This window comes from Pelobates fuscus, chromosome 10, assembly GCF_036172605.1.
Source record: "Pelobates fuscus isolate aPelFus1 chromosome 10, aPelFus1.pri, whole genome shotgun sequence".
Taxonomy (NCBI): Eukaryota; Metazoa; Chordata; class Amphibia; order Anura; family Pelobatidae; genus Pelobates; species Pelobates fuscus.
Window position 1 is genome coordinate 3092747 of NC_086326.1, and position 24151 is coordinate 3116897.

General features: G+C 42.1%; 1 protein-coding gene across 2 annotated transcripts in view; it reads left to right on the plus strand.

The window, feature by feature from the left end:
* The window catches only part of FAM204A (family with sequence similarity 204 member A), a 168606-nt gene that overhangs the window by 128680 nt on the left and 15775 nt on the right, over positions 1–24151 (plus strand). For both annotated transcript variants that reach the window (XM_063434120.1, XM_063434119.1), the window contains 4 exons: positions 5480–5561; positions 8177–8222; positions 8403–8502; positions 9096–9185. In XM_063434120.1, coding sequence (XP_063290190.1) covers positions 5486–5561; positions 8177–8222; positions 8403–8502; positions 9096–9185 — 312 coding nt within the window. In that variant the 5' untranslated portion in view covers positions 5480–5485. The remainder of the gene's footprint in view (positions 1–5479; positions 5562–8176; positions 8223–8402; positions 8503–9095; positions 9186–24151) is intronic.

Genomic DNA, 24151 nt, shown 5'->3' on the forward strand with positions numbered 1-24151 from the left:
AAGAGCTGAATGGACGGCGCGGAGGAGGAGAGAGCTGACAGGAGCTGCTGTGAAGGTAAGTTACAGCTCTGACAGCCCCCTCTCTCCCCCACTGAATTACCAATGACATTGGACCACCAGGGAAGGAGAGCCCCCCTCCCTGCCATGTATCAAGCAGGGAGGGGGGACGAAAAAAATATAATAATAATAAAATAAAAAATTACATTTTAAAAATAATAATAAATTATAATTAATAAAATAAATAAAAATAATAAAAAAATTAATCTAACAAATATATTACCATTATAATAATAAAAATAATAATAAAAATGCCCACCCCCCACCAAGGCTCTGCAACACACTGCACTCACACACACACACACACACACACACACACACACACACAGCACTTGTTATGGGCAAATGCAAATATTACAAGTTTTAGAATGAAATGTTGTATTTCTTAAACTGTGTACTTTGTCTTTAAGAGATATTGCAAATTGACAAGGTGTTAGAAATGGAACATATTGTTTTTCATAGATGTTTCTTTAAGCAATAACCCCAGGTCATTACATGTTTGCGCCATTTTGCCCCAGACGAATTACAATAACAATAATGCATAAACAAGCTTCAAGGCTATACTACGACTCTTTCAGTACACAATATACTGTGGTAACCCCAAGTTAATGGAACTTCCCCAAATCCAGGAATCTCCCACGACTGTGCACTTACGTCTTAGTATAAACAACAGATAAGCTATTCAGACTTTGGGAAGCCATCTTGTCCCTTGAACTTGATGGAAGTTCCCCAGGTCCGGGAGTTTCCCATGACGTGTGCACTCGCTTCTAGTTATGGACTTTTTCATATGAACTATGGTGACTCTAAAATGACGACACCTAAGGTATAAATAAGTACTTTTAAATGTTAACTCACAGAGGAGAGACTTGGAGACAGACGCTGCTCCATCTTAAAATGACTGAGAGGCTGACATGATGACATGTTCAGAAGGGTATGTTAACCTATTAATGGTATTTGCAAGCATTTAATTTCATCTTATAAACTCTGCTATAATGGATTTTATATGTCTATGTTTATATTTATATTTTTATATAATAAATATCTAAAAGACAAAACTATTGCTTCCAAGACAATCCTTATTTTATATTGTATTCTCAATTATTTATATATGTAAATAGAGGATCTCTTACTAACTATATAAAATTATGGCTAAGATATCTGTATGGTTAGCCCTACTCAGTTCTATGCTTTAAGACATTATAGAGGTAAATAAGGGAACCGCCAGCGGTTACACACTCATACACGCACTCATTATATACACACTGCATTCATTATATATTCACACACACACACACACACACACACTGCATTCATACGCACACACTGCATTCATTATATATACACACTGTAAATAAATATTCAATTAATATAATTTTTTTTAGGATCTAATTTTATTTAGAAATTTACCAGTAGCTGCTGCATTTCCCACCCTAGTCTTATATTCGAGTCAATAAGTTTTCCCAGTTTTTTGGGGTAAAATTAGGGGCCTCGGTTTATATTCGGGTCGGCTTATACTCGAGTATATACGGTAATTTAAGTCCTGCTAAGGACAGATGATTATTACTATGTCCTGATATGTAAAACCATAGAATTCAAAGAGGGTGCACTTTCTTTTTCCCGTGACTGTATGTATATATTTGTATAAAACTTGAAGTCCTGTGTTACTATCCAGACCTATATGAGCCTTGGCGCACACACCATGACTGAATTCTACACACCAAGGCTATATTGTCGCTCGCTAATGGCAAGTGAAAATTAGTGCACTATATATTTGGGAAGAATAGTCTTCACATGCATCTCCTAAAATCAATATTTTGTATTACTTAGAAGTAATTAAGTGTAAAAAGTTACTAAAATTAAGATCTGATCAATGGACACACCTGCATCAAGGTCTTTGATCATGGATCTTAGTTTGTTCACCTGGGTGGGTGGAGGATATTGTCACCAATATTAAATGTATTTTGATCCCAGGGATTGCAATTTCGTTGACATTTGTAGGGTAATTAGTCTAATAAATATGTAGCTAGGCAAAAATAATTCACACTGAAGATCCCTTGATAAGCTTCACGTGGGGGTTCCTTGGAAGCCATCTCTGTATCAGCTATGAAAACTGAGCTCTTCTGGGTCACATCCTGACAAGGTTGACTCAATTTGACAAAATTGGAGTGACTTGGAGAGATTAAAGGCAAGTTCTCTGCAGATGTTCGAGATAATGGAAGCACTGTCTGAGTATCGCTCATCAACTCCCTTCACGCGGGCTCCTAGTTTCAGGTTTCAGGACCGCTAACTACAACTTTGAAAATGTAAATATCTAATCCTAAATCTTGTATTCAATCGCTGCAGGCTGGATGCTAATTCTCTGGCACATAATCCTTTTATTTTTAATATATACATCATTGCCACCTGTTTGTCACTTGTGTAGAATAAATGGAATGATGTCCATAGTCACACATCCATCGACTTGTAGTCTAACGCATTCGATTAGCAGTGAAAGACAATCTTTTAGAATCAGAAGGATGCAGAAACAGCCACACTCTTTCCATATCAAATACCTTCATCGGCCATCATATCATATATTCAGCAACGCCAGTCACATGAACAGAACACAGTTTATGAAGACAAGATAAGGACAGATCTTTACCCATCTCTACCATTGTTATTTATTTTTTATTTTTTGGTCTCATGAGTGCACTTTGCTGTCTTTCCACCCTGTCGTGTAATGAAATATTTACAATATATTGACACTCTCTGATCCTATGGAAGTACATTAACATCTAGAAACAGAATGTCCTTGGAAGTATTTTGCAATGTGTACACCATGCATGCCAAACTCAAATGCTAGCATGGGCCAAATAAACAAGGTTTAAGCTTATGTGGGCTACAAAAAAACCCTTACATTTTCATAGAAATGTAGGTTTGTTTTGTAAAGTACAGTATAAATAAACAGCATCCCAGTCCCCCCCCCCCCTATACTAATTCCCAGTTCCCCCCTCTATACTAAAATCCATTCTCCCCCTCTACTAAATCCCAGCCCCACGCCCCGCCACTAAACCGCGGCCCTTTAAAAAAAATAATATATATGCAAACAAGCAGACTCCACTCACGTGGCGCTGCCAGTATGCAAATCCGGAGTCCAGACTCTGATACACACCCAATGGCGCCGTCTGCAGCCTGTGCCTCCTGCTACTTCTTGAAACCCTGTGAAGGTGGAGCAGGTTGACGTCACGTCAGACTGTGACCTGGCGTTGTGTGCCTCCATGCATCTCCAGGTCCTCCAGCCGCGGTCATCGCAACACTGACCGTCACACACAAACATTGTAGCGGAGCTGCAATATTAAAATCGATATCTCTGCTGGTAGTCTGTAGAACATCAAAGAAAGCGCAGTATAATCCCAATTCCCCCAGTAACCGGACTATACAATTCTGGGAGTTAACCACACACAGCCTTTTATGTGTCCCCATGTTCGGGGTTTACTTTAACACATTCCAGGGGCATTCCCTACATTACCCCTCAGGCCCTTTTATCATACGGTACCCCCGGATAGCCTGGATCTGAGCACCCAACATATCTCGAAAGCACTCAGATCTCACAAACGTAGCCGAAACGCCACCGGGCTATAGCTTAGGCTGACTGCACACGAGGCGCCTGCCCTCAAGTGTTCCATGAAATCTGGCTGTGCGGTCAGTCTTTCGGAAGTACAAAACACAATAAATTAACTAATGTAACTGTTCATATATTAGTTGATTGTGTGTCCCTCGTTCGGGAGTTTGTTTACCATAAATGCCACTCTTCTCAGGTGAATGGGACCAAGCACATGTAGAGGTGGAAGTTCCAGCGGTATTCACACCGCTTTATGTGCTAAAGATGGCCGCCCCCACGTATTCCGTCATACGAACAGCGGCCACCGAGCCGACCGCCTAGAACCTTGCGGTTTCTAAGTGTGAAGGGGGGTAATGGGGTCAATTGGCAGCATACGACTCCATGTGTGGTCTAACTGTTCGGGGGTTAGTTCGGTATACGAACAATATAACTATAACTTGTTCGGTGGACCCCAGTTGTCGAACCAGAGAAGTCCCTGATTTAAAAGAACCGTACATAATCCAAACAGATGGCTGGTTCTGCCACACTCACTATCTGACTCCCTGACTGACAGACACACACACATTTACACATTCTTGCACACACATCATTTGATTTATTGCTCCCTTTGGGAGCTGGTGTGGGGGTCTCCCTTGCTGCTCCTCACTGCTACCGCTCAGTTTAGTAATGCCAAGTGCCAGAATGACATTTCGGCACCTGGCATCACTGCAGCGGGCACGCGCAATGGAGCAGTGAGGACAGGAAGTGCTCGCTGCCGCCAGTGACCTCTCCTCCCTGGCCGGGTACATTTTAGCCGAGTAGGCACCTGCAATGTGGGCCGCGAGTGCTTGGTGTACACCATCTCTGGTTTAGGAGTATTGTAATGCTTTAATAGTTCTATCCCTGGTCAATGACCTAAGCTGCAAGAACCCTGTATTATGATCCTTTTATGACTTCACATGTCTTGTACCAGGCTCTGATCACACTACATGATCCATTTACTAAACTTAGAATTGGCAGAAATTAAAACGTTAGACCAAAATAGCAGAATGAGAAAAAAAGTGCCACATTTGTTTTCAATTTGGCTGTAAATTTGACATTCATTGTGAATTCTGGCAATCCTTACTTTAGTGAGTAACCTTGTAATTAGTTTTTAATAAGGTATTGCTTTCGTGCAGCTTCCTGTTGGTTAGAGATGACTTTAATGTCTACTTTTGTCAGATTTTTAGCTTTTAATAGAAAAAGCATTCTGAACGCTGCGTTACCTTAAAGCTGATCTGTCATTTTGTGGGATTTGTCTTTAAATTGATCCTTTTTGTCCCTCTATTTCTCTTTCACCGTAGGTTTTCTTTGTTATACATAAGTAAAGGAAGGGATTACTGTTTCTCATGGAGTGTGTGATGTTTGGCAATTTTTGGTAAAAGACAGGGTCTGAGTAGAGTTCAGTTTCCAAGCTAATTTATCCAAATCCATCAAAATAATCCCATAAAGGGCCAGCTGCAGACTATGTGTGAGGAGAGTGAAATGTCGTAGCATTCTGCGCACTGGGTATCGAGCAGTTGGCGACACCAGTTGTCCTGCCTCATATCTCATCCCAGGATATGTTTCAGCAGCTTTTGTGGAGTTTAGGTTCCTTCTGATTTTAGTGGGAACATGAATTTTAAATTAATAAATTAGGCAGACGAAATAAACTACTTCGTAGGGTATTTTTTTTTTGTTTAGAAGTTTGCTGGGATTTTAGGAACATATTTGTTGGCAAATGTAGACTTCTCACACCTGGTGTAACCAGAAAATGATCTTTTCTGTGAGTAACCATTCTATTTGGGTTTTGTCTTCTATTAGAAATTTATGGAACTTCAAAAGAAACGTCTTGAATTGAAAGCTCAAGCTAGCAGGATGGAGAAGAGAAAACGTCTACGGAAAAGTAAATAGTTCTTTTAAATACATTAATATGGAAATTGGCATATTTTGGAATGTGGATATTTTTCAAATATAATGCAACAAACAGAGCCCAAAAAAGGAAGCCATGCCACCAGACAATCGTGAGATGTGACTTCCCAGGATTTGTAATATTCTGTTTGCTCATCTTCTTTATTTAAAGGGATACCTCAGGCAGCTCACTGTAGTGGTTATGGTGACAGGAACTTGACTTCTTACATGGGGTCCAGTGTGTGCCGCTGCCTACCTGCTCTACCAAAACTGCAGAGCAGTAACTTCTGTCATCTTCCCTGAGCTAAGCCCAGCGATAGATCAGTGCAACTTCTGATTGCCAAATAGCGAAACACCTAGTGGAGTGGGGAAGGTGGTCGCCAAGTATAACGTTTCATTCCTTTTAATGGGGTGGAGAGGGGGAAAGACAGTACAGCCATAGTGGTTGTGGTGTCTGGGCCTTTTACAGATGTTTGTGGGGTTTGAAATATCAAATGAAATGTAGTAATTCACACCACTGTATTTGGCTCAATCATAGAACAGAGTGCCTCCATCTTGACTCCCTGCCATTCACTGTTTATAAGTTGTGTCCTGTCTACGTATAGGTGGAGAGGCAATGTTTTGGCTGTGCCTGGACTGAAGTGGAAATCTGTAATATAAATGTGGAAGGAAATAACCGTTAAAACTATTTTAAATGTTTTATTCATTGATGTACTTTCCAATAAATTGATGGCTGCCCTTTAAAATATATATTATTTTTTCTTTGAAAAGTTCAATATGTAATGGGTTGGAATAATCCGATTGAGGTAAAAAAGCAAAATACAATGTGTGTTATGGGCCTTCAAAATGTATAATTCATTAGCCAGTTTTCACAATGAAATCGATTTTGTTGTCTATAAAAAAACACTTTGGAACACTTACTGATCTGGAGTGCACCCCTTCTCCTATTAAAAACTGAACAAGTTTACTTAGTACACTTGTCAAAAATATGTGCAATTTGTTTTTTTGGTGAGTTTATTTCTGGTCCAGATTAAGTTCCCCTTTAAGTTAGACTGTTGGTGGTGGTTTAGTTATGGCTAGTGAGGTGCAAAACTTGTCCTGTTCTTCTCTTTTGTTTGCTATGTTACCCTCCTTGATGTTATGTTCGGTAACCTTTTGATGGAATAGATTTTTATATACAAAGAATGGTGTTCTAATGGTCTTTAACGTTCATGCTGCCCAGAATGCAATTTACATGCAGTGCATTGGGGAGATTTTACACCTATCGGGTGGGCCTCCAGGCAGTGCATTGGGGAGATTCTACACATATCGGGTGGGCCTCCAGGCAGTGCATTGGGGAGATTCTACACATATCGGGTGGGCCTCCAGGCAGTGCATTGGGGAGATTCTACACATATCGGGTGGGCCTCCAGGCAGTGCATTGGGGAGATTCTACACATATTGGAAGGGCCTCCAGGCAGTGCATTGGGGAGATTCTACACATATCGGAAGGGCCTCCAGGCAGTGCATTGGGGAGATTCTACACATATCGGAAGGGCCTCCATGCAGTGCATTGGAGAGATTCTACACATATCGGAAGGGCCTCCGTGCAGTGCATTGGGGAGATTCTACACATATCGGAAGGGCCTCCAGGCAGTGCATTGGGGAGATTCTACATATATCGGGTGGGCCTCCAGGCAGTGCATTGGGGAGATTCTACACATATCGGAAGGGCCTCCGGGCAGTGCATTGGGGAGATTCTACACATATCGGAAGGGCCTCCAGGCAGTGCATTGGGGAGATTCTACACATATCGGGTGGGCCTCCAGGCAGTGCATTGGGGAGATTCTACACATATCGGAAGGGCCTCCAGGCAGTGCATTGGGGAGATTCTACATATATCGGAAGGGCATCCATGCAGTGCATTGGAGAGATTCTACACATATCGGAAGGGCCTCCGGGCAGTGCATTGGGGAGTTTCTACACATATCGGAAGGGCCTCCGGGCAGTGCATTGGGGAGTTTCTACACATATCGGAAGGGTCTCCGGGCAGTGCATTGGGGAGTTTCTACACATATCGGAAGGGCCTCCAGGCAGTGCATTGGGGAGTTTCTACACATATCGGAAGGGCCTCCAGGCAGTGCATTGGGGAGATTCTACACATATCGGAAGGGCCTCCAGGCAGTGCATTGGGGAGAATCTACTCATATCGGAAGGGCCTCCAGGCAGTGCATTGGGGGAGATTCTACACTTATCGGAAGGGCCTCCAGGCAGTGCATTGGGGAGATTCTACACATATCGGAAGGGCCTCCAGGCAGTGCATTGGGGAGATTCTACACATATCGGAAGGGCCTCCAGGCAGTGCATTGGGGAGATTCTACACATATCGGAATGGCCTCCAGGCAGTGCATTGGGGAGATTCTACACATATCGGAAGGGTCTCCAGGCAGTGCATTGGGGAGATTCTACACATATAGGAAGGTCCTCCATGCAGTGCATTGGGGAGATTCTACACATATCGGAAGGGCCTCCATGCAGTGCATTGGGGAGATTCTACACCTATCGGAAGGGTGCTTGTTGGTATGGACTGACAATCTAGTCTGTTAATGTAGGCTTCCATTTATATTATAGGGAAACTTAAAGAGAAGACAACAGGAAATCAAGAGATGAATAACAGGTATTTACTGATTTTATCAATATAATATCACACTCCATTCTGTGAGCGTTTCCATGCTGTTGGGTGCTTGGTGTTTATATTTCCTATTTTTTAATATAAGGAACATAGCATCCCCTCCGTTGGTGCTTTAAAGATTATCCGTTGTTTGATGCCATTAGTATGGTCACTTTTTTTTTTCAGCCCAGCTCCTGCAAAGAATTCTGCGTTAGATACTCTCCAGCCATACTTTGAGGCAAGTGATCGATTTGAACCTCCAGTCTGCATCAAAATCATTAAGAAGGTGAGTACTCACTTTTTCTTCCTTTTTCTGGAGATTCGTTTGAGTTGCTAATCAAGACAGTAGTTCGTGGTAAAACATCCTCTCTGTGATAAACTGCTCTGCCTTGCTTACTCTATCACACGATGCTCTTTAATTAAAATCTAAAAGTATTGGTTAATAAAAGTCGGTTTACTGGCAATGTCCCCTGGTTCATGATACAACTGTTTGTTCAAGCAGTTTGACCAAAACAAGGGGTTCCTGGGTCACCTGCAGCCTCCCCCCCCCCCCCCCCCCCAGTTGCCAGGATTGTGAAAGTTCCACATTTGCTCACACTACTTGAAAACAGTTTGACCAAGAACTGCAGTAACGGGCCCTCTGCCTTACAGCACAATGACCTCTAGAGCGGCAGGTGATACTGTATACAGCTATTGGCTTCCCCTGATATTCCCATGGATGTATTTAGTATAAGATTCTGTTGGCTAGGTGTGACAACACATGTAAACCCGCGTATTGCTTAACAGACATGGTGCAGCCCTATAATGCCTTACCATGAGATCTACCAATCAAGGTTCCAGTGTTTAATATATTTTTTTTTTCTGACCGCTTCTCTGTAGTCCCGCCTGGAAGATGCTATGGACCAAGCTGTAAAGGGTGGAGATATTGAAACAGCAGAGGAACTAAGTGACAGGCTGGCAACTCGCGAGGCAAGTGTCATTGATCCATTCAAGTTATGTCAGGATCAGGCTTGTGTGCTAATGTTTGCAGTAGTTAGAGGGAAGGGGGATTCCTGATATGTATCTCTTGCTATTTGCTTTTTTCCCTAGTTAATTTATAGCAGCTTTGATTAAAGTCGACTATCAGTTTTCTTCTGCCACGTAGTGTGTGGAGGGGAATATTTTACATTTTCTTTTTTTTTTTAGTTTATTTTGCATTCTTTCAATAAATTCACATCTTTTAGTAATCCGAATTAATGAGTACATAAAAAAAAACCCTTTTTTGTTTTAAAAAAAAAGTCTTATACAATGATTTTATAGGTTTAAACAGGTTTTTTTTTTACTATGTTTTCTACTATGTTTATCAATATTTTCGTCATATTAAAAAAACAAACATTGCCAAAAGTATTTGAGTGTCCACTCTCTATATCTGTCAGTTTGTGTACGATTTTCATTATTAATTCTTCTGGAAACCGGAACTTTTCAGGCCATTTGAAAAATAAAGTAAAACAATACTTTTAAAACGGGTTAAAATGAGCGTCATTCTTGCTTCTCATAGTGATCGTCATGTGCAGCCGGATGTGTTAATGATAAGATAAAACAAACGGCAATGAGGAATTAGTTCCATTTTGTTTGTAAATGAAAAGATGTTTTGTTGTCAAATATTTATATGTAATTAATAAAATGATGAAATCCTATAAATAACACAATGCTGCTTTGTTTGTAGGGTTTAGAAGAAGTACACTATTTACACTGAACTTTGACATGCATTTTAATAAATGATCTGTTTTAAATTCTGGGTAGTGTATTTTTTACATTTAAGGGGTTAACTAAAAATAATTGGCATATTTTGATAGAACATGCCAATGTGTGGCTATTGGGGATCCTGCCAAGATAAAGCATTGACCAGAGGTAGTGATCCTGATGTTCTTTGGCATTTTGTGCTCTTTAGAACATATTACAACATTAAGGTTGACAATATTTTTTATATTGTTGCTGTTTGAAGGCGTGTATATAAAATAGAGAAATTTATTTAAGGGTCAGTACGGGCACTTTATAAATAAATGTCTTATTAAAGTCACATACGCTCTACAACATTGACATCTTTGTAAACTAAACCTTATTTTCACTATAAATGAGCACACCCATTGCTGTAACGTGGGCCACATTCATTGCGTGTTTTGGGCAGTCAGTTGGCATTCTCGGATTGTCCTTTTATTATATATTTAGCAATTGAGTTGCTACATATTCTGCATCGTTCTGTACGTTGAGCAAGGGCTAGAATATACGCTAATTCAGTAGTTTGACAGACCTAGTAGGATTTGCACGCCTGGCCTGCACCCTGTGCAGTGTTAGAATAGTGTTTGTAAAGTGTGAGGAAGCAGAGGTTTCCAGAGAAGGGGGCAGCTGGGGAGAAGTCTTGTAAATGGCAGGCTGGGGATTTGCTCAGAGATGCTTAGGTCAGGACAGCGCTGGGGGGCGGTTACTTGGTGATAACGGTTTGGAAAACTTTGTAGGTTAGAAGTGTAAATCATATCAATGCAGTCAAAAAGCAGTGTGTGTTTTTTTTTTTTTATGCTTTCTTAAATGCGGAATGAATATGACAGGTTTGCACTCTGATTTCTGTGCTGTTAATGCTGTGTGATGGAATATTAAAGCAGTGTGCATTTTCTGGCAAGTGAAAGGTGTATTGGGAAACTATTGGTTTACGGCATTTCTCTTGCCTTGTTTTTCTTCTCAAGTTGGAAGCTGTGAGTCTGTGGAGCTCGGTGTTCCAGTTTTCTGTCCATTTAATGTCTCTATTCCTGTGGTGGTATCAGAGATTTTGTTTCCTTAGTGAAAGTTCATCTCCTGCTCTTGTCGCGTTGATTAAGCATTAAGATTCTTATCCTTGGATAATACTTGAAATCACAGTGTACAGTTGTAACAAACTCTAGATCTCTCATAATCTAAAGAAAGATGCTCTCCATCATTCTGCCGTAGCCAGACCTCATGCTGACGTACAATAGGTTTCATTAGGTGCTCCGGAGAAATGAGGTGTGTAGGTTTTCAAACATCAGCAGAGCAATTTCTTCCAAGGATGCAGCTACTGGAACCGGCTGATAAAACCTTTAGCTGTGGGGCACAGTTCCCAGAGTGCTTTAATCCAGTTCCTGTCCTAATAGGTGAAACTAATTTCTGATGTATAACATTTTTAAGCTCTTAAATAGTGTCTTGGAAGCAACAGCTTTGATGGGGTGGAACAGAGCCAAAAAAAATAACGCAAATACGACTAACGGCGCAAAATCAACAACTCTGCTCAGGGAATTTGGAATCTTTACTTTGGAACCAAAATCATCATATATTCAAGTGCCTGGATCGTAGATAGTACAGAACACTACAGCACTTACACAGGTACCAAAAGAGACAAAATCTAAATAGCCTGACCCGCTTGGTACAAAGCGTGACCTTGCAAGCTTTTTCTGTACCCATTTGGCAGCACTGCTCTTTGCAAAAAGATTACACATCGGTCAATTTTTAGGCCTGGTATGTTATCACAATGTACACAGCAGTGCATCATTTGCCTGGGGTCCTGATTAGGAGTTTAAGCAGCAAAGCTTTGCAATAAGCCTTTATCCCCTCTGACCAAACACCCTGGATCAGTGTTACAACGGCATTGATTCCGTATGAAACATCCAGCAGCAAATGTTTATTTATTTATAACGGTAATGCTTGGATAATTACATATACTGTTTACAAGCCACTGGTTAAAGGGTTTAAGACAGTCATTCCTGGCAGCCTACAGGTTAAACAGGGCACTGGGCGGCCGTTGTTTAGTCTGTTTATATCGAAGAAATTGGTGTCTGGACACAAGATGTGCCAAACTGCTCCTCCTTTTTATGGATAATGTGAAAATCTGTTGCATTCTTGACATAAAAGGGATAAATGTGATTGTAAATCATTAAAAGAAAATAACTAAAGAAGCTTGAAAAATTGCCCACTGTGTAGATATAAAAGCATAACACTACAAAGAAGGAATATGTTCAGAATACATGGAAATCTGCAAAGGTTTGAATATAAAGATTTAGATTAAAAAAAAAATTTTTTATTGAAGAGAAAATATTTATATATATATTTTTTTTTTACAAATACGTGTAATGTAAACATGTCAGTCAATACCTTTCAACACAACTAGAATGTGGACCGTTTGTGAACCAGCACGAGAGACAGGCATTTTAAAATGAATAATAAAGGGATACTATAGTCACCAGAACAACTACAGCTTAAAGGGACACTATAGTCACCCAGACCACTTCAGCTCAATGAAGTGGTCTGGGTGCCAGGTCCCTCAGGTTTTAACCCTTCACATGTAAACATAACTGTTTCAGAGAAACTGCTATGTTAACATTTGGGGTTAATCCAGCCTCTAGTGGCTGCCTTCCGGACAGCCACTAGAGGCGCATCTGCGACGCTGGAGGCGAATTTTGTCTCCATTGCGCAGAGCGTCCATAGGAAAGCATTGAGAAATGCATTCATATGGACAGGAGAGGTCACCAGCGCCGAGGGAGCCCGGCGCTGGAATAAGGTAAGTGGCTGAAGGGGCACCCTCAGGGCACTATAGTGTCAGGAAAACCGCTTTGTTTTCCTGACAATATAGTGATCCTTTAATGTACGGTATACAGGGCTTGACAAATTTGTTTGGAATCTAGAAACCAGCTTAAAGTTAGGAGCCAGTCATTTTCAACGAGAAAAACGCAATTCTTTAAGGGACACTATAGTCACCAGAACCACTACAGCTTGATGTGTCTGGTGCCTAAAGCCTGTCCATGCAAAAAGACAGTGTTTACATTGCTGCTTAGTAACACCTCTAGTGACAGACATGTAGACTGCCATTGGAGAGTCCTTGGTCACTGCTGCACAGTCTGCAGGACTCCCGTTCAGTGTCTTCAAGCTCTGCATGGAGGTGCTAAATGTACTTCATAGAGATTCATTAATTCAATGCATCTCTATGAGGAGATGCGGATTGGTACATTTGCTGCGCATGCAAAAAAACTCCCAATGCTTTCCTAAGGGAAAGCATTGGATTAGCTGAGATCATAAAGATTGAAAATCTCAGCCATTGAGGTGGTACCAGCCGCGGCGAAACTGGCACGACATGGGGGAAAAAAGGAGTAAAAATACCTTCCTCATTCGATCGGAGTGAGCAGATGCCCAAACACATGCACACTTTTGTTTTCATTGAAACCCACTCAGCCTTCCTACCTTTGGGAGAGCTGAGTGGATCTTTCCTTGGGGTCCAGTGGGGCTGCTCTCTTCCTGGGTGCAAGGGATCATTAATCTTACTGCAGCTCCTCTCTGCTCCATCGCACTCTCTCTATAATGGGGCCGGAGAGACATCATATACTATCTCCCGGCATCATCAAACAGCGCGATGGAGAAGAGCAGCTGCAGTAAGATTAATGCTCCCTCGCATGTTGCCTACAATGCTCCCGCAGGTGGCCCCCTCAATCCTCCTCACGTCGGCCGGCCGCCTCCATGCTGCTCATGGCTCCAATATTCCCTGCAGAGCTGGAAAATCACAGGTGCCAAGGCAAAATTTCTAGTCAGTTTATAGTATATTTCACAGTTTATAGTATACAACTTAATGTATAAAATTCAGCTTAATTTATAGTATTCAATTTAATGCATGGTATATAGGTTAATGTACGGTATACATCATATTGTATTTATTTTTCTGAGTGTAATCCGTCCCCGCAGACTTTTTGCAATAAACTGTTTGTTTTTTTAGAAAAAAGGCCACTCCTAAGATGGTTGCTAGAGGTGCTTCCTGGGGCAGGGCTGCATACTATGACTGACATTCAGTGTCTCCACCCTCTGCATGGAGACACATAATGTTTCTCATAGAGATACATTGAGTCAATTCATCTATATGAGGAGATGCTGATTGGCCAGGGCTGTGTTTGGCTCTGCCCCTGATCTGCTTCCTTGACCGTCTCAGCCAATCCTATGGAAAAGCATTTTGATTTGCTCTCATAATCACTTCTGATGTCAGAAGGCAGATTGGGGCACCAGCAGCAGACGTGAATAGACGTTGGATTTTTACTATATTTAGGGAGGCTGGGGGAGGGTTAAACCTAGAAACATAGAATGTGATGGCAGATAAGAACCATTTGACCCATCTAGTCTGCCCAATTTTCTAAATACTTTCATTAGTCCCTGGCCTTATCTTATAGTTGGGATAGCCTTATGCATATCCCATGCATGCTTAAACTCCTTTACTGTGTTAACCTCTACCACTTCAGCAGGAAGGCTATTCCATGCATCCACTACCCTCTCAGTAAAGTAATACTTCCTGATATTATTTTTAAACCTTTGTCCCTCTAATTTAAGACTATGACCTCTTGTTGTGGTAGTTTTTCTTCTTTTAACTATAGTCTCCTCCTTTACTGTGTTGATTCCCTTTATGTATTTACATTTTTCTATCATATCCCCCTGTCTAGTCTTTCCTCCATGCTATACATGTCTCGTGCCTTCTCTAACACACATCTTCAACTGCTCGCTCTCCTCTGGCATCGTCCCTGCTGACCTTAAACATGCCACTGTAGTACCTATACTAAAAAAACCATCCCTCGACCCATCCACCCCCTCTAACTACCGTCCCATATCCCTGCTCCCTTTTTCCTCAAAGCTTCTGGAAAGACTTGTCTTCACCCGTGTGTCTCATTTCCTCAATTCCAACTCTCTCCTTGACCCTCTTCAATCTGGCTTCCGCCCTCTCCACTCTACAGAGACTGCCCTTATCAAAGTTACTAACGACCTAATCGCAGCTAAATCCAAAGGCCACTACTCCATACTAATTCTTCTTGACCTCTCAGCGGCCTTTGACACCGTTGATCATGCTCTCCTTCTTCAAACTCTTCAATCGCTTGGTCTCTGTGACTCTGTCCTCTCATGGTTTTCCTCTTATCTCTCCCAACGCTCATTCAGTGTCTCCTTTTCTAATGATACCTCCTCCCCTTGCCCTGTCTCAGTTGGAGTTCCCCAAGGCTCCGTCCTTGGTCCCCTTCTATTTTCTCTTTATACTGCCTCTCTTGGCAAACTTATTACCTCTTTTGGATTTCACTACCACCTGTACGCTGATGACACCCAGCTATATCTCTCCTCCCCGGACCTCTCCCCTGCCGTCCTGCAACGTGTCACTGCTTGCCTTTCTTCCATCTCTGACTGGATGTCCTCCCGCTTTCTGAAACTCAATCTCTCAAAAACTGAGCTCCTTGTCTTTCCTCCTCCTAATACTGATCCTCCTCTTTCGCTCTCCCTCCAAGTTTGTGGTACCAACATCAGTCCATCCTTGCAAGCGCACTGTCTTGGCGTCATACTTGACTCTGGTCTCACCTTTGAGCCTCACATCCAGCATGTTGCCAAATCCTGTAGATTCCATCTTAAAAACATAGCCCGCATCCGCCCCTTTCTTGCACCAGATACTACCAAGGAGCTTGTCCATGCTCTAGTAATTTCCCGCATGGATTATTGTAACCCTCTCCTGATTGGTCTCCCCAATAGCCGTACTGCACCCTTACAGTCCGTAATGAATGCTGCTGCTAGATTGATTTTCCTCTCTAGTCGTTTCTCTCACACCTCACCCCTCTGCCAGTCCTTACATTGGCTTCCTGTATGCTATAGGAGTCAATTCAAGGTACTAACTCACACCTATAAAGCACTGAACAACTCTAGCCCCTCTTATATCTCCTCACAGATCCATAGGTATGTCCCTTCTCGGTCTCTCCGTTCTGCCCGTGACCACCTCCTGTCCGTTGTCCGCACTCGTACGGCCAACTCGCGCTTGCAGGACTTCTCGCGGGCGGCTCCCTTCCTATGGAATAGCCTGCCTACCGCCATCAGACTCTCCCCTAGTCTTGCATCTTTTAAGAAGTGCCTTAAAACCCATCTCTTTAGGAAAGCTTATGGCCTCCAAGACTAACCCTTACCTCACATACCTGTCTCTTGCCCTCTCCGAAAGGGCAGCCCACCTTATTTGATTGTAAATTCCTGTCCTAATGTGTTTTACACCCCACCTCCTATAGAATGTAAGCTCGTTTGAGCAGGGTCCTCTTCAACCTATTGTTCCTGTAAGTTTATTTGTAACTGTCCTATTTATAGTTAAATCCCCCTCTCATAATATTGTAAAGCGCTACGGAATCTGTTGGCGCTATATAAATGGCAATAATAAATAAATAAATAAATAAGATCCTTTAGCCTTTACTGGTAAGTTTTATCTTGCAATCCATGAACCAGTTTAGTAGCCCTTCTCTGAACTCTCTCTAAAGTATCAATATCCTTCTGAAGATACGGTCTCCAGTACTGCGTACAATACTCCAAGTCAGGTCTCACCAGTGGTCTGTACAATGGCATGAGCACTTCCCTCTTTCTACTGCTAATACCTCTCCCTATACAACCAAGCATTCTGCTAGCATTTCCTGCTGCTCTATTACATTGTCTGCCTACCTTTAAGTCATCAGAAATAATCCCTCCCCATCCCCCCAAATTCATTTTCCTCAGATGTTGATCAAATATTCTGTACTCTGCCCTTGGGTTTTTACGTCCAAGATGCATTATTTTGCACTTATCCACATTAAATGTCAGTTGCCACAACTCTGACCATTTTTCTAGTTTACCTAAATCATTTGCCATTTTGCTTATTCCTCCTGGAACATCAACCCTGTTACATATCTTAGTATCATCAGCAAAAAAGACATACCTTACCATCAAGACCTTCTGCAATATCACTAATACAAATATTAAAGAGAATGGGTCCAAGTGTAGATCCCTGAGGTACCCCACTGGTGACAAGCCCATGCTTCGAATATACTCCATTGACTACAACCCTCTGTTGCCTGTCACTCAGCCACTGCCTTACCCATTCAACAATATTGGAATCCAAACTTAAAGATTACAGTTTATTGATAAGCCTTCTATGTGCAACAGTGTCAAAAGCCTTACTGAAATCTAGGTAAGCAATGTCTACTGCACCACCCTGATCTATAATTTTATGTACCCAATCAACAAAAATCAATAAGATTAGTTTGGGATGATCTCCCTGAAGTAAACCCATGTTGCCTCTGATCTTGAAATCTTTTGTGATTTTAGATGTTCAACAACTTCCAATCTTCTGGGACTACTCCTGTTAACAATGATTGGTTAAATCAATCTATTAATGGTTTTACTAGTACACAATTAAGCTCTTTTAATAACCTTGTGTATTCCATCAGGTCCCATTGACTTATTTGTCTTTACTTTTGACAGTTAACATAGAACCGCTTCCTCTGTAAACTCACGTGTAATAAATGACTTATTTTATCCTTTTTCCTAGTTGAGGCCCCTTTCCTTCATTTTCATCTGTAAATACCGAACAAAAATATTCATTGAGGCAGTCAGCTAGACCTTTATCCTCTTCTACATACCTTCCTTCTTTTGGTTTTAATATAACTAATCCTTGTTTTACTTTCCTTTTCTCATTTATGTATCTAAAAAATGTTTTGTCCCTTTTTTTTTTTAACCGACTGCTATTTTCTCTTCTTTGTGTGATTTGGAAGTTTTTATAACTTGCTTAGCCTCTTTCTGCCGAATCTTATAGATCTTCCTCACTCTGTGTTGGTTTTTATTTATTTTTTGTTTTTTATATAATTACTAAACGTTTTGTTTTTTACTATTTTGGCCACATCTGCGGAGTACCACGGTGGTTTCTTGAATTTTTTGCTTTTACTGACAAGCCTAATGCAATTTTCTGTTGCCTTCAGCAGTGCAACTTTTAAATAATCCCATTTCTCTTGGACTCCATTTAAATTGCTCCAGTCTGATAATGACTCCTTTACACATATTCTAATTTTAATTCTAAGTCTGTTTTTTTTTTTTTTTTTTTTTAAGTCGGAAACTTTTGTTTTTGTGTGGTGTGACTCTGATCACTGACTGCTGATCACTGGATCACTAAATCACTGGATCCTAAACCTTCACCTACAGTAATATCGGATACCAAATCTCCATTTGTTAACACTAAATCTAGTATGGCCTCCTTATGAGTTGGCTCCTCAATGACTTGTTTTAGAATATGTGTGCTTCTGGCACAAGCAGCTATTTTGGTTTTCCAATTCACATCAGGTAGATTAAAGTCACCCATGATGATAACTTCCCCCTTCATTGTCATTTTAGTGATTTCCTCAACTAGTAGATTATTTTACTCTTCTATTTGTCCTGGGGATCTATAAATCACACCTACACTCCAAGCCTGTCTCCGCAACACTCGGTGCCTGAGCCTGTCTCCGCAACACTCGGTGCCTGAGCCTGTCTCCGCAACACTCGGTGCCTGAGCCTGTCTCCGCAACACTCGGTGCCTGAGCCTGTCTCCGCAACACTCGGTGCCTGAGCCTGTCTCCGCAACACTCGGTGCCTGAGCCTGTCTCCGCAACACTCGGTGCCTGAGCCTGTCTCCGCAACACTCGGTGCCTGAGCCTGTCTCCGCAACACTCGGTGCCTGAGCCTGTCTCCGCAACACTCGGTGCCTGAGCCTGTCTCCGCAACACTCGGTGCCTGAGCCTGTCTCCGCAACACTCGGTGCCTGAGCCTGTCTCCGCAACACTCGGTGCCTGAGCCTGTCTCCGCAACACTCGGTGCCTGAGCCTGTCTCCGCAACACTCGGTGCCTGAGCCTGTCTCCGCAACACTCGGTGCCTGAGCCTGTCTCCGCAACACTCGGTGCCTGAGCCTGTCTCCGCAACACTCGGTGCCTGAGCCTGTCTCCGCAACACTCGGTGCCTGAGCCTGTCTCCGCAACACTCGGTGCCTGAGCCTGTCTCCGCAACACTCGGTGCCTGAGCCTGTCTCCGCAACACCACTACCCTCGGTGCTTGAGCCTGTTTAGATGGTGGTTTTAACACGATACGGTCAAAAAAACATGTTTGTGTTCCTTTTGCAAGAGTTAATGGGGCTCTGTAATGACAAATGTCGGAATCTCATTTAACAATGCAGAATTAAAGGGAAACTCCAGTGCCAGAAAAACGATCTGTTTTTCTGGCACTGGAGGGTCCCTCTCCCTCCCACCCACCAATCCCCGGTTACTGAAGGGGTGAAAACCCCTTCAGTCACTTACCTGGGACACCGGCGATGTCCCTCGCCGCTGTCTCTGCCTCCGCGACGCTCCTCCTAGTGATTACGTCGGCCGGTGGGCGAGACTAATCTCGCTCACCGGCCAAGGAGACCTAATGCGCATGCGCGGAAATGCCGCGCATGCGCATTACGTCTCCCCATAGGAAAGCATTGAAAAATCATTTCAATGCTTTCCTATGGGGTTTTGAGCGACGCTGGAGGTCCTCACACAGCGTGAGGACGTCCAGCGACGCTCTAGCACAGGAAACCTGTGCTAGAACCCAGGAAGTGACCTCTAGTGGCTGTCTAATAGACAGCCACTAGAGGTGGAGTTAACCCTGCAATGTAAATATTGCAGTTTATGAAAAAAACTGCAATAATTACACTTGCAGGGTTAAGGGAAGTGGTCTGGGTGCCTGGAGTGTCTGTGGCGAAACCAACCTCGCCACTGGGCCCTGGAGAAGCCTGTTTGCTAGCCTCCTACCTGCTGACTATGGCCCCTGGGTTATTTGGGGCATATTGTACTGTATATTGCTGCTACTGGCCCTTTTAACAGCATCTATGGACATATTGGGACTTTTGGGACTACTGTCCCTTTAAGACTGTGATACATATTCTAGTGTACTGCCTGTAATATTATATGTGTATTTGTGTGTTAAGTTTAACCTGGGATATGTATGCAGCATTCACCTGATTGTTCGGTAGAATCACTCCATTTATTATATTGAGTGAAACTACCGAACAACCAGACCACCCAGGAATAAGTGTGCCTCCAATTACAGTTTGCAACAATGTTGCAAACGGGTAATTGGCAATCAGTGTAATGTATGCTTTGTCCTCTGGGTGGCCGCCATTCGGGAAACAAACACGTGGCGGCGGCCATCTTAAACTACCGAACAGCGGTGTTTTGCCGTCGAGTGTCTGGAACTAAAATCGGACACTTGACTAGGCAAACACCGCTGAGACCTCCATACTTCCAGAAATTCGTATAGAAACTACCGAATGACCCGCCGTTCGGTAGAAAGAACCCCACAAACAAGGGAATTCATTCAAACCCTCTCCAGGCTCTATAACACAGGCAATTCGTCTGTTTTCATTCCCTTGTTTGTGACCGACCGCAGGGCCAAAATGCATGGAACTGTTTTCGGATACTTTACCCATGCGGTCGGTCAAATCTTTGGAACCCCATATCTCCCGAACCGTTTATCCGAATGAACTGATTTTTGGATATGTTGTCCCCCTGAATAAGGGCTATCCAGCGATGCTGGATTTAAAGGTGTACCCCCTGGTTTTGGGGTACATCCAGAACTTGGCTGAAAAGGTGTCCCGGATAATTGGGTTTAATGTTATCTGAGGGGAGGGGATGTGTGGGCTGAACCATGTATGTGATTGGTTATTTTATGCCTCCCCCTGGGTGTGGACTGTATGTGTATTATTGTAATAAAAGCCAGGCTGGATGAGCCAGTCGATAGTTCCTGTTTTACCCTCAAAATGAAGTGTCGTCTCATTATTGGGGGAGGATTTATTGTATGCTGTTCCGGTTGACTGCTAGGAGTGTAAGCCTATTCGTACGGTTCCTATTCAACGGTCTACAGCATTCAGAGGCTTGAGAAGATTCATATGCTTCTCCGATACGGTGATTGTGGTGTCTGCCAGAGTGCTTGGAGTCCTCAGGAAGCGCTAGGAGCATCCATTAACGGAGGTACCCAGTCGGGGTGCCAGGTGATCCGTTACAGTGTCCCTTTAACAGTTTACACATTTATAGCTAAAGCTATATCCCTTTGGCTGATTATTTAGTGCATTTCCAGAGCCAAGGTCATTTTATCCTAATTCACATAGACCTTCACCATTGTGGAAACCCTCTTAATTGGCTAAAGTCTGAGAAAGTATCTGATTTGCCAAGTTCTTTATCTATTTTATATAATTTTCTGTCCATTCAGCGTCTTAAGGTCACTATTGAAAACGTAGTGAGCAGTAAACCTAGCCCATGTCACTGGAATTAGTCTGATTCTTTATACAGAGGATAAATATTCAAACATATCATAATGCAAAACATTATTGATGAATGTGTTTACTGCATTTAGAATTCTAAAAAAACAGAGAATGAGAGGTCCAGTCCTTTAGTATTTTATATTCTATTTTTGTTTCTTTAGAATAGACTAATGATTGGGTTTGGATAGGCTATCCCTGCTTCTTTTGGTGTTGCCTTTTCTAACTTGCCCAAAGAGTGTCTGAGTACGTTTTCGGTCATAGGGCACGTGCAGCTCACACATTGTTGTTATTAAGTATAAATTCCTAATTTCACTTAAAGGGGCACTATAATCACCCAGACCCCTTCACCTCGTTGAGGTGGTCTGGGTGCAGTGTCCCTTTCTCACTTAGTCCTGCAATGTAAAGCAGTTTCCGAGATACATTGCAGGACTAAGACTGCCTCTAGTGGCTGTCAATCAGCCAGCCTCCAGAGCTGCTTCCAGGTTGCTAAGTGACTTTTAGTCCCTTACTAAATGACCCTGGACATTGAGTTGGATAATTTGTGCCTACATTTTGCCAATTACATTTAATTCCCTACATCACTAAAGTGTCAATTTGTTGAAATTTAAAGTGGATTTCATATAATAGGTCAAAATAGCAATAGTGATGACTTCCCTTGGAATGGGTAATTTTTCCAGTTGTAATATTTTGCACTAAAATCTGAATTCCTGACCGTTCGCACCTTAGTAAATAGCCCTGTAAGCCTTAGGTAGAGCCGGCTGTGACTCAGAATGGAAGGGGTTACTGTTGGCTCCCACAGGACAGGTAAGTGATACTATGTAATTTAGCTTATTAAATTTCTTTAGCATTTGTTCCTGTTTCACAACAGTAATGGCAGTCACCGCAGACAAGGAGAGCACTGAAGGGCACTTAATATTCTTTAGAGAGGCAGATTAAACGATATAATTTACTGGGAAATTTTAATCTATCTGATTGGAGACATCTGGGGTTCTACACAACAGATCAATTACTTTTACAAATTCTTAGCTTGCAAATATTGTGTAACTGGTTCAGTATCTCCCGAGAGCTTAGCAAGCATTTTATTCTTTATATGATGACTTGGCATGTGCTCTCAATCTAGATATTACTGTGACTTTTTATCAATGATTTGTTTTTTTGTGTGCTATACAAGTGTCTATGTAAATTACAGATTACATTGGAGGTGAAAGGGTTGAGGAGTTGTCGTCGTTATCGGGAAGAATACATGTCGGTGTGTTTGTAATTTAAAGAGGGATCTCTGACATAAGCCGGCACCCTGTTCGTCTTGCAGTAAATAGTCATGAGAAAGCAATATATAGAGGGGATTGCGTCTTTGACATCATTCACTAGCGATACTTCGCGTTCACTTCTAAAAGACAGAAATCCAAGAAAAGTCTTGGCTCTCGCAAGTCTAATTAAAGAAAGACAATGCTTGGTTTATGCTGCAGATGATTTTTTTTCTGCAGTCAAATTAATCAGCATGTTTTCTCTTTTAATTAAAACCATTTTAGTAAATTAAAGCCCACAGCAAAACACATATATAATTTGTTTGTAATTAGCTCTTAATTGGTGGTAGTTGAAGCTTAGCACCCTTGGTTCCTTTCTTCATGATTGCTATTTTATTAGCAGGCTAGTCATTAATTAAGCTTTTTTTTCTAATTAGCTTATAAAACTGTTGATGGCACATTATTGTAAATGTGATTTTAAGTTCAAAGCGTGTTAATAAGCTTTCTTACTTAGAAGAAGAGAGATAAAGAAATTGCTGAAAATATTACCACTGTTTTTTTTCTATTCCAAATTCTCCCTTCATTGGCATCTGCATGAAATGATCAAGTGAATGGCGCGGTCTTCAAAATACAAACGTGTGTTTAGCTTCTACCCGCAGAGCGTTGGTCACAGATACACTAAAACGCAATGGGGGAAGCACTCCAGTTTTCGTAGACTGCTTAACTGTAGAGAATGTCACAGCATAATGGGATTTGTCATTCTTTAGCTGTTATCTGTGCTATCAAAACGCTATAACAGGGATCTCAAATTGTCCCCCATCCACCATGTTCCTGGTCTACAACTCCCTGAATTCTCTGAATGAAATAGGCAACCAAAGAGCCATGAGAGCTGTAGTTGGTTAACATCTGGGAATCTGTAGCTTAACCTAGATTTGTAGGGTTCATTCCATAAACAGTGCATTAATTAAAATCTAGTCTATAATAGTGGAGCCATGAATGGAGTTTTTTTAGACAGTTTTTTGCCATTTGAATTTCGATTCATCGTAATTCACTTTTAGTAAAAAAAAAAGACACAACAGTAGCTAAACTGCCAAACAAGATTTAAAGCGATTTGTCTTTGTTTTTTTTCTTTTCTATTTTGTTTGGTAACATATTTGCAGTTATTAAGGTCGACATTTCACATCATCATCAAGAACTGTCTCTCAAACAGATACTGCAAGCAGGATTAACATTCCCAGTCCTGTACTGCAAGCAGACCTTGAAAGTTACCCGTTGAGACATACCGTACTACAAATGGCAGATGGATTACTGTAGGATCTGGATAGAGTTGTGGATAAAAGGCATATTGCACAGTCTGTTGCTCTACATAATTCATTTTCAACACTTTCAAAGTGTAGTGAAGGTATGGAGACCGGCTCAGGCACCGAGTGTAGTGGAGGTATGGAGACCGGCTCAGGCACCGAGTGTAGTGGAGGTATGGAGACCGGCTCAGGCACCGAGTGTAGTGGAGGTATGGAGACCGGCTCAGGCACCGAGTGTAGTGGAGGTATGGAGACCGGCTCAGGCACCGAGTGTAGTGGAGGTATGGAGACCGGCTCAGGCA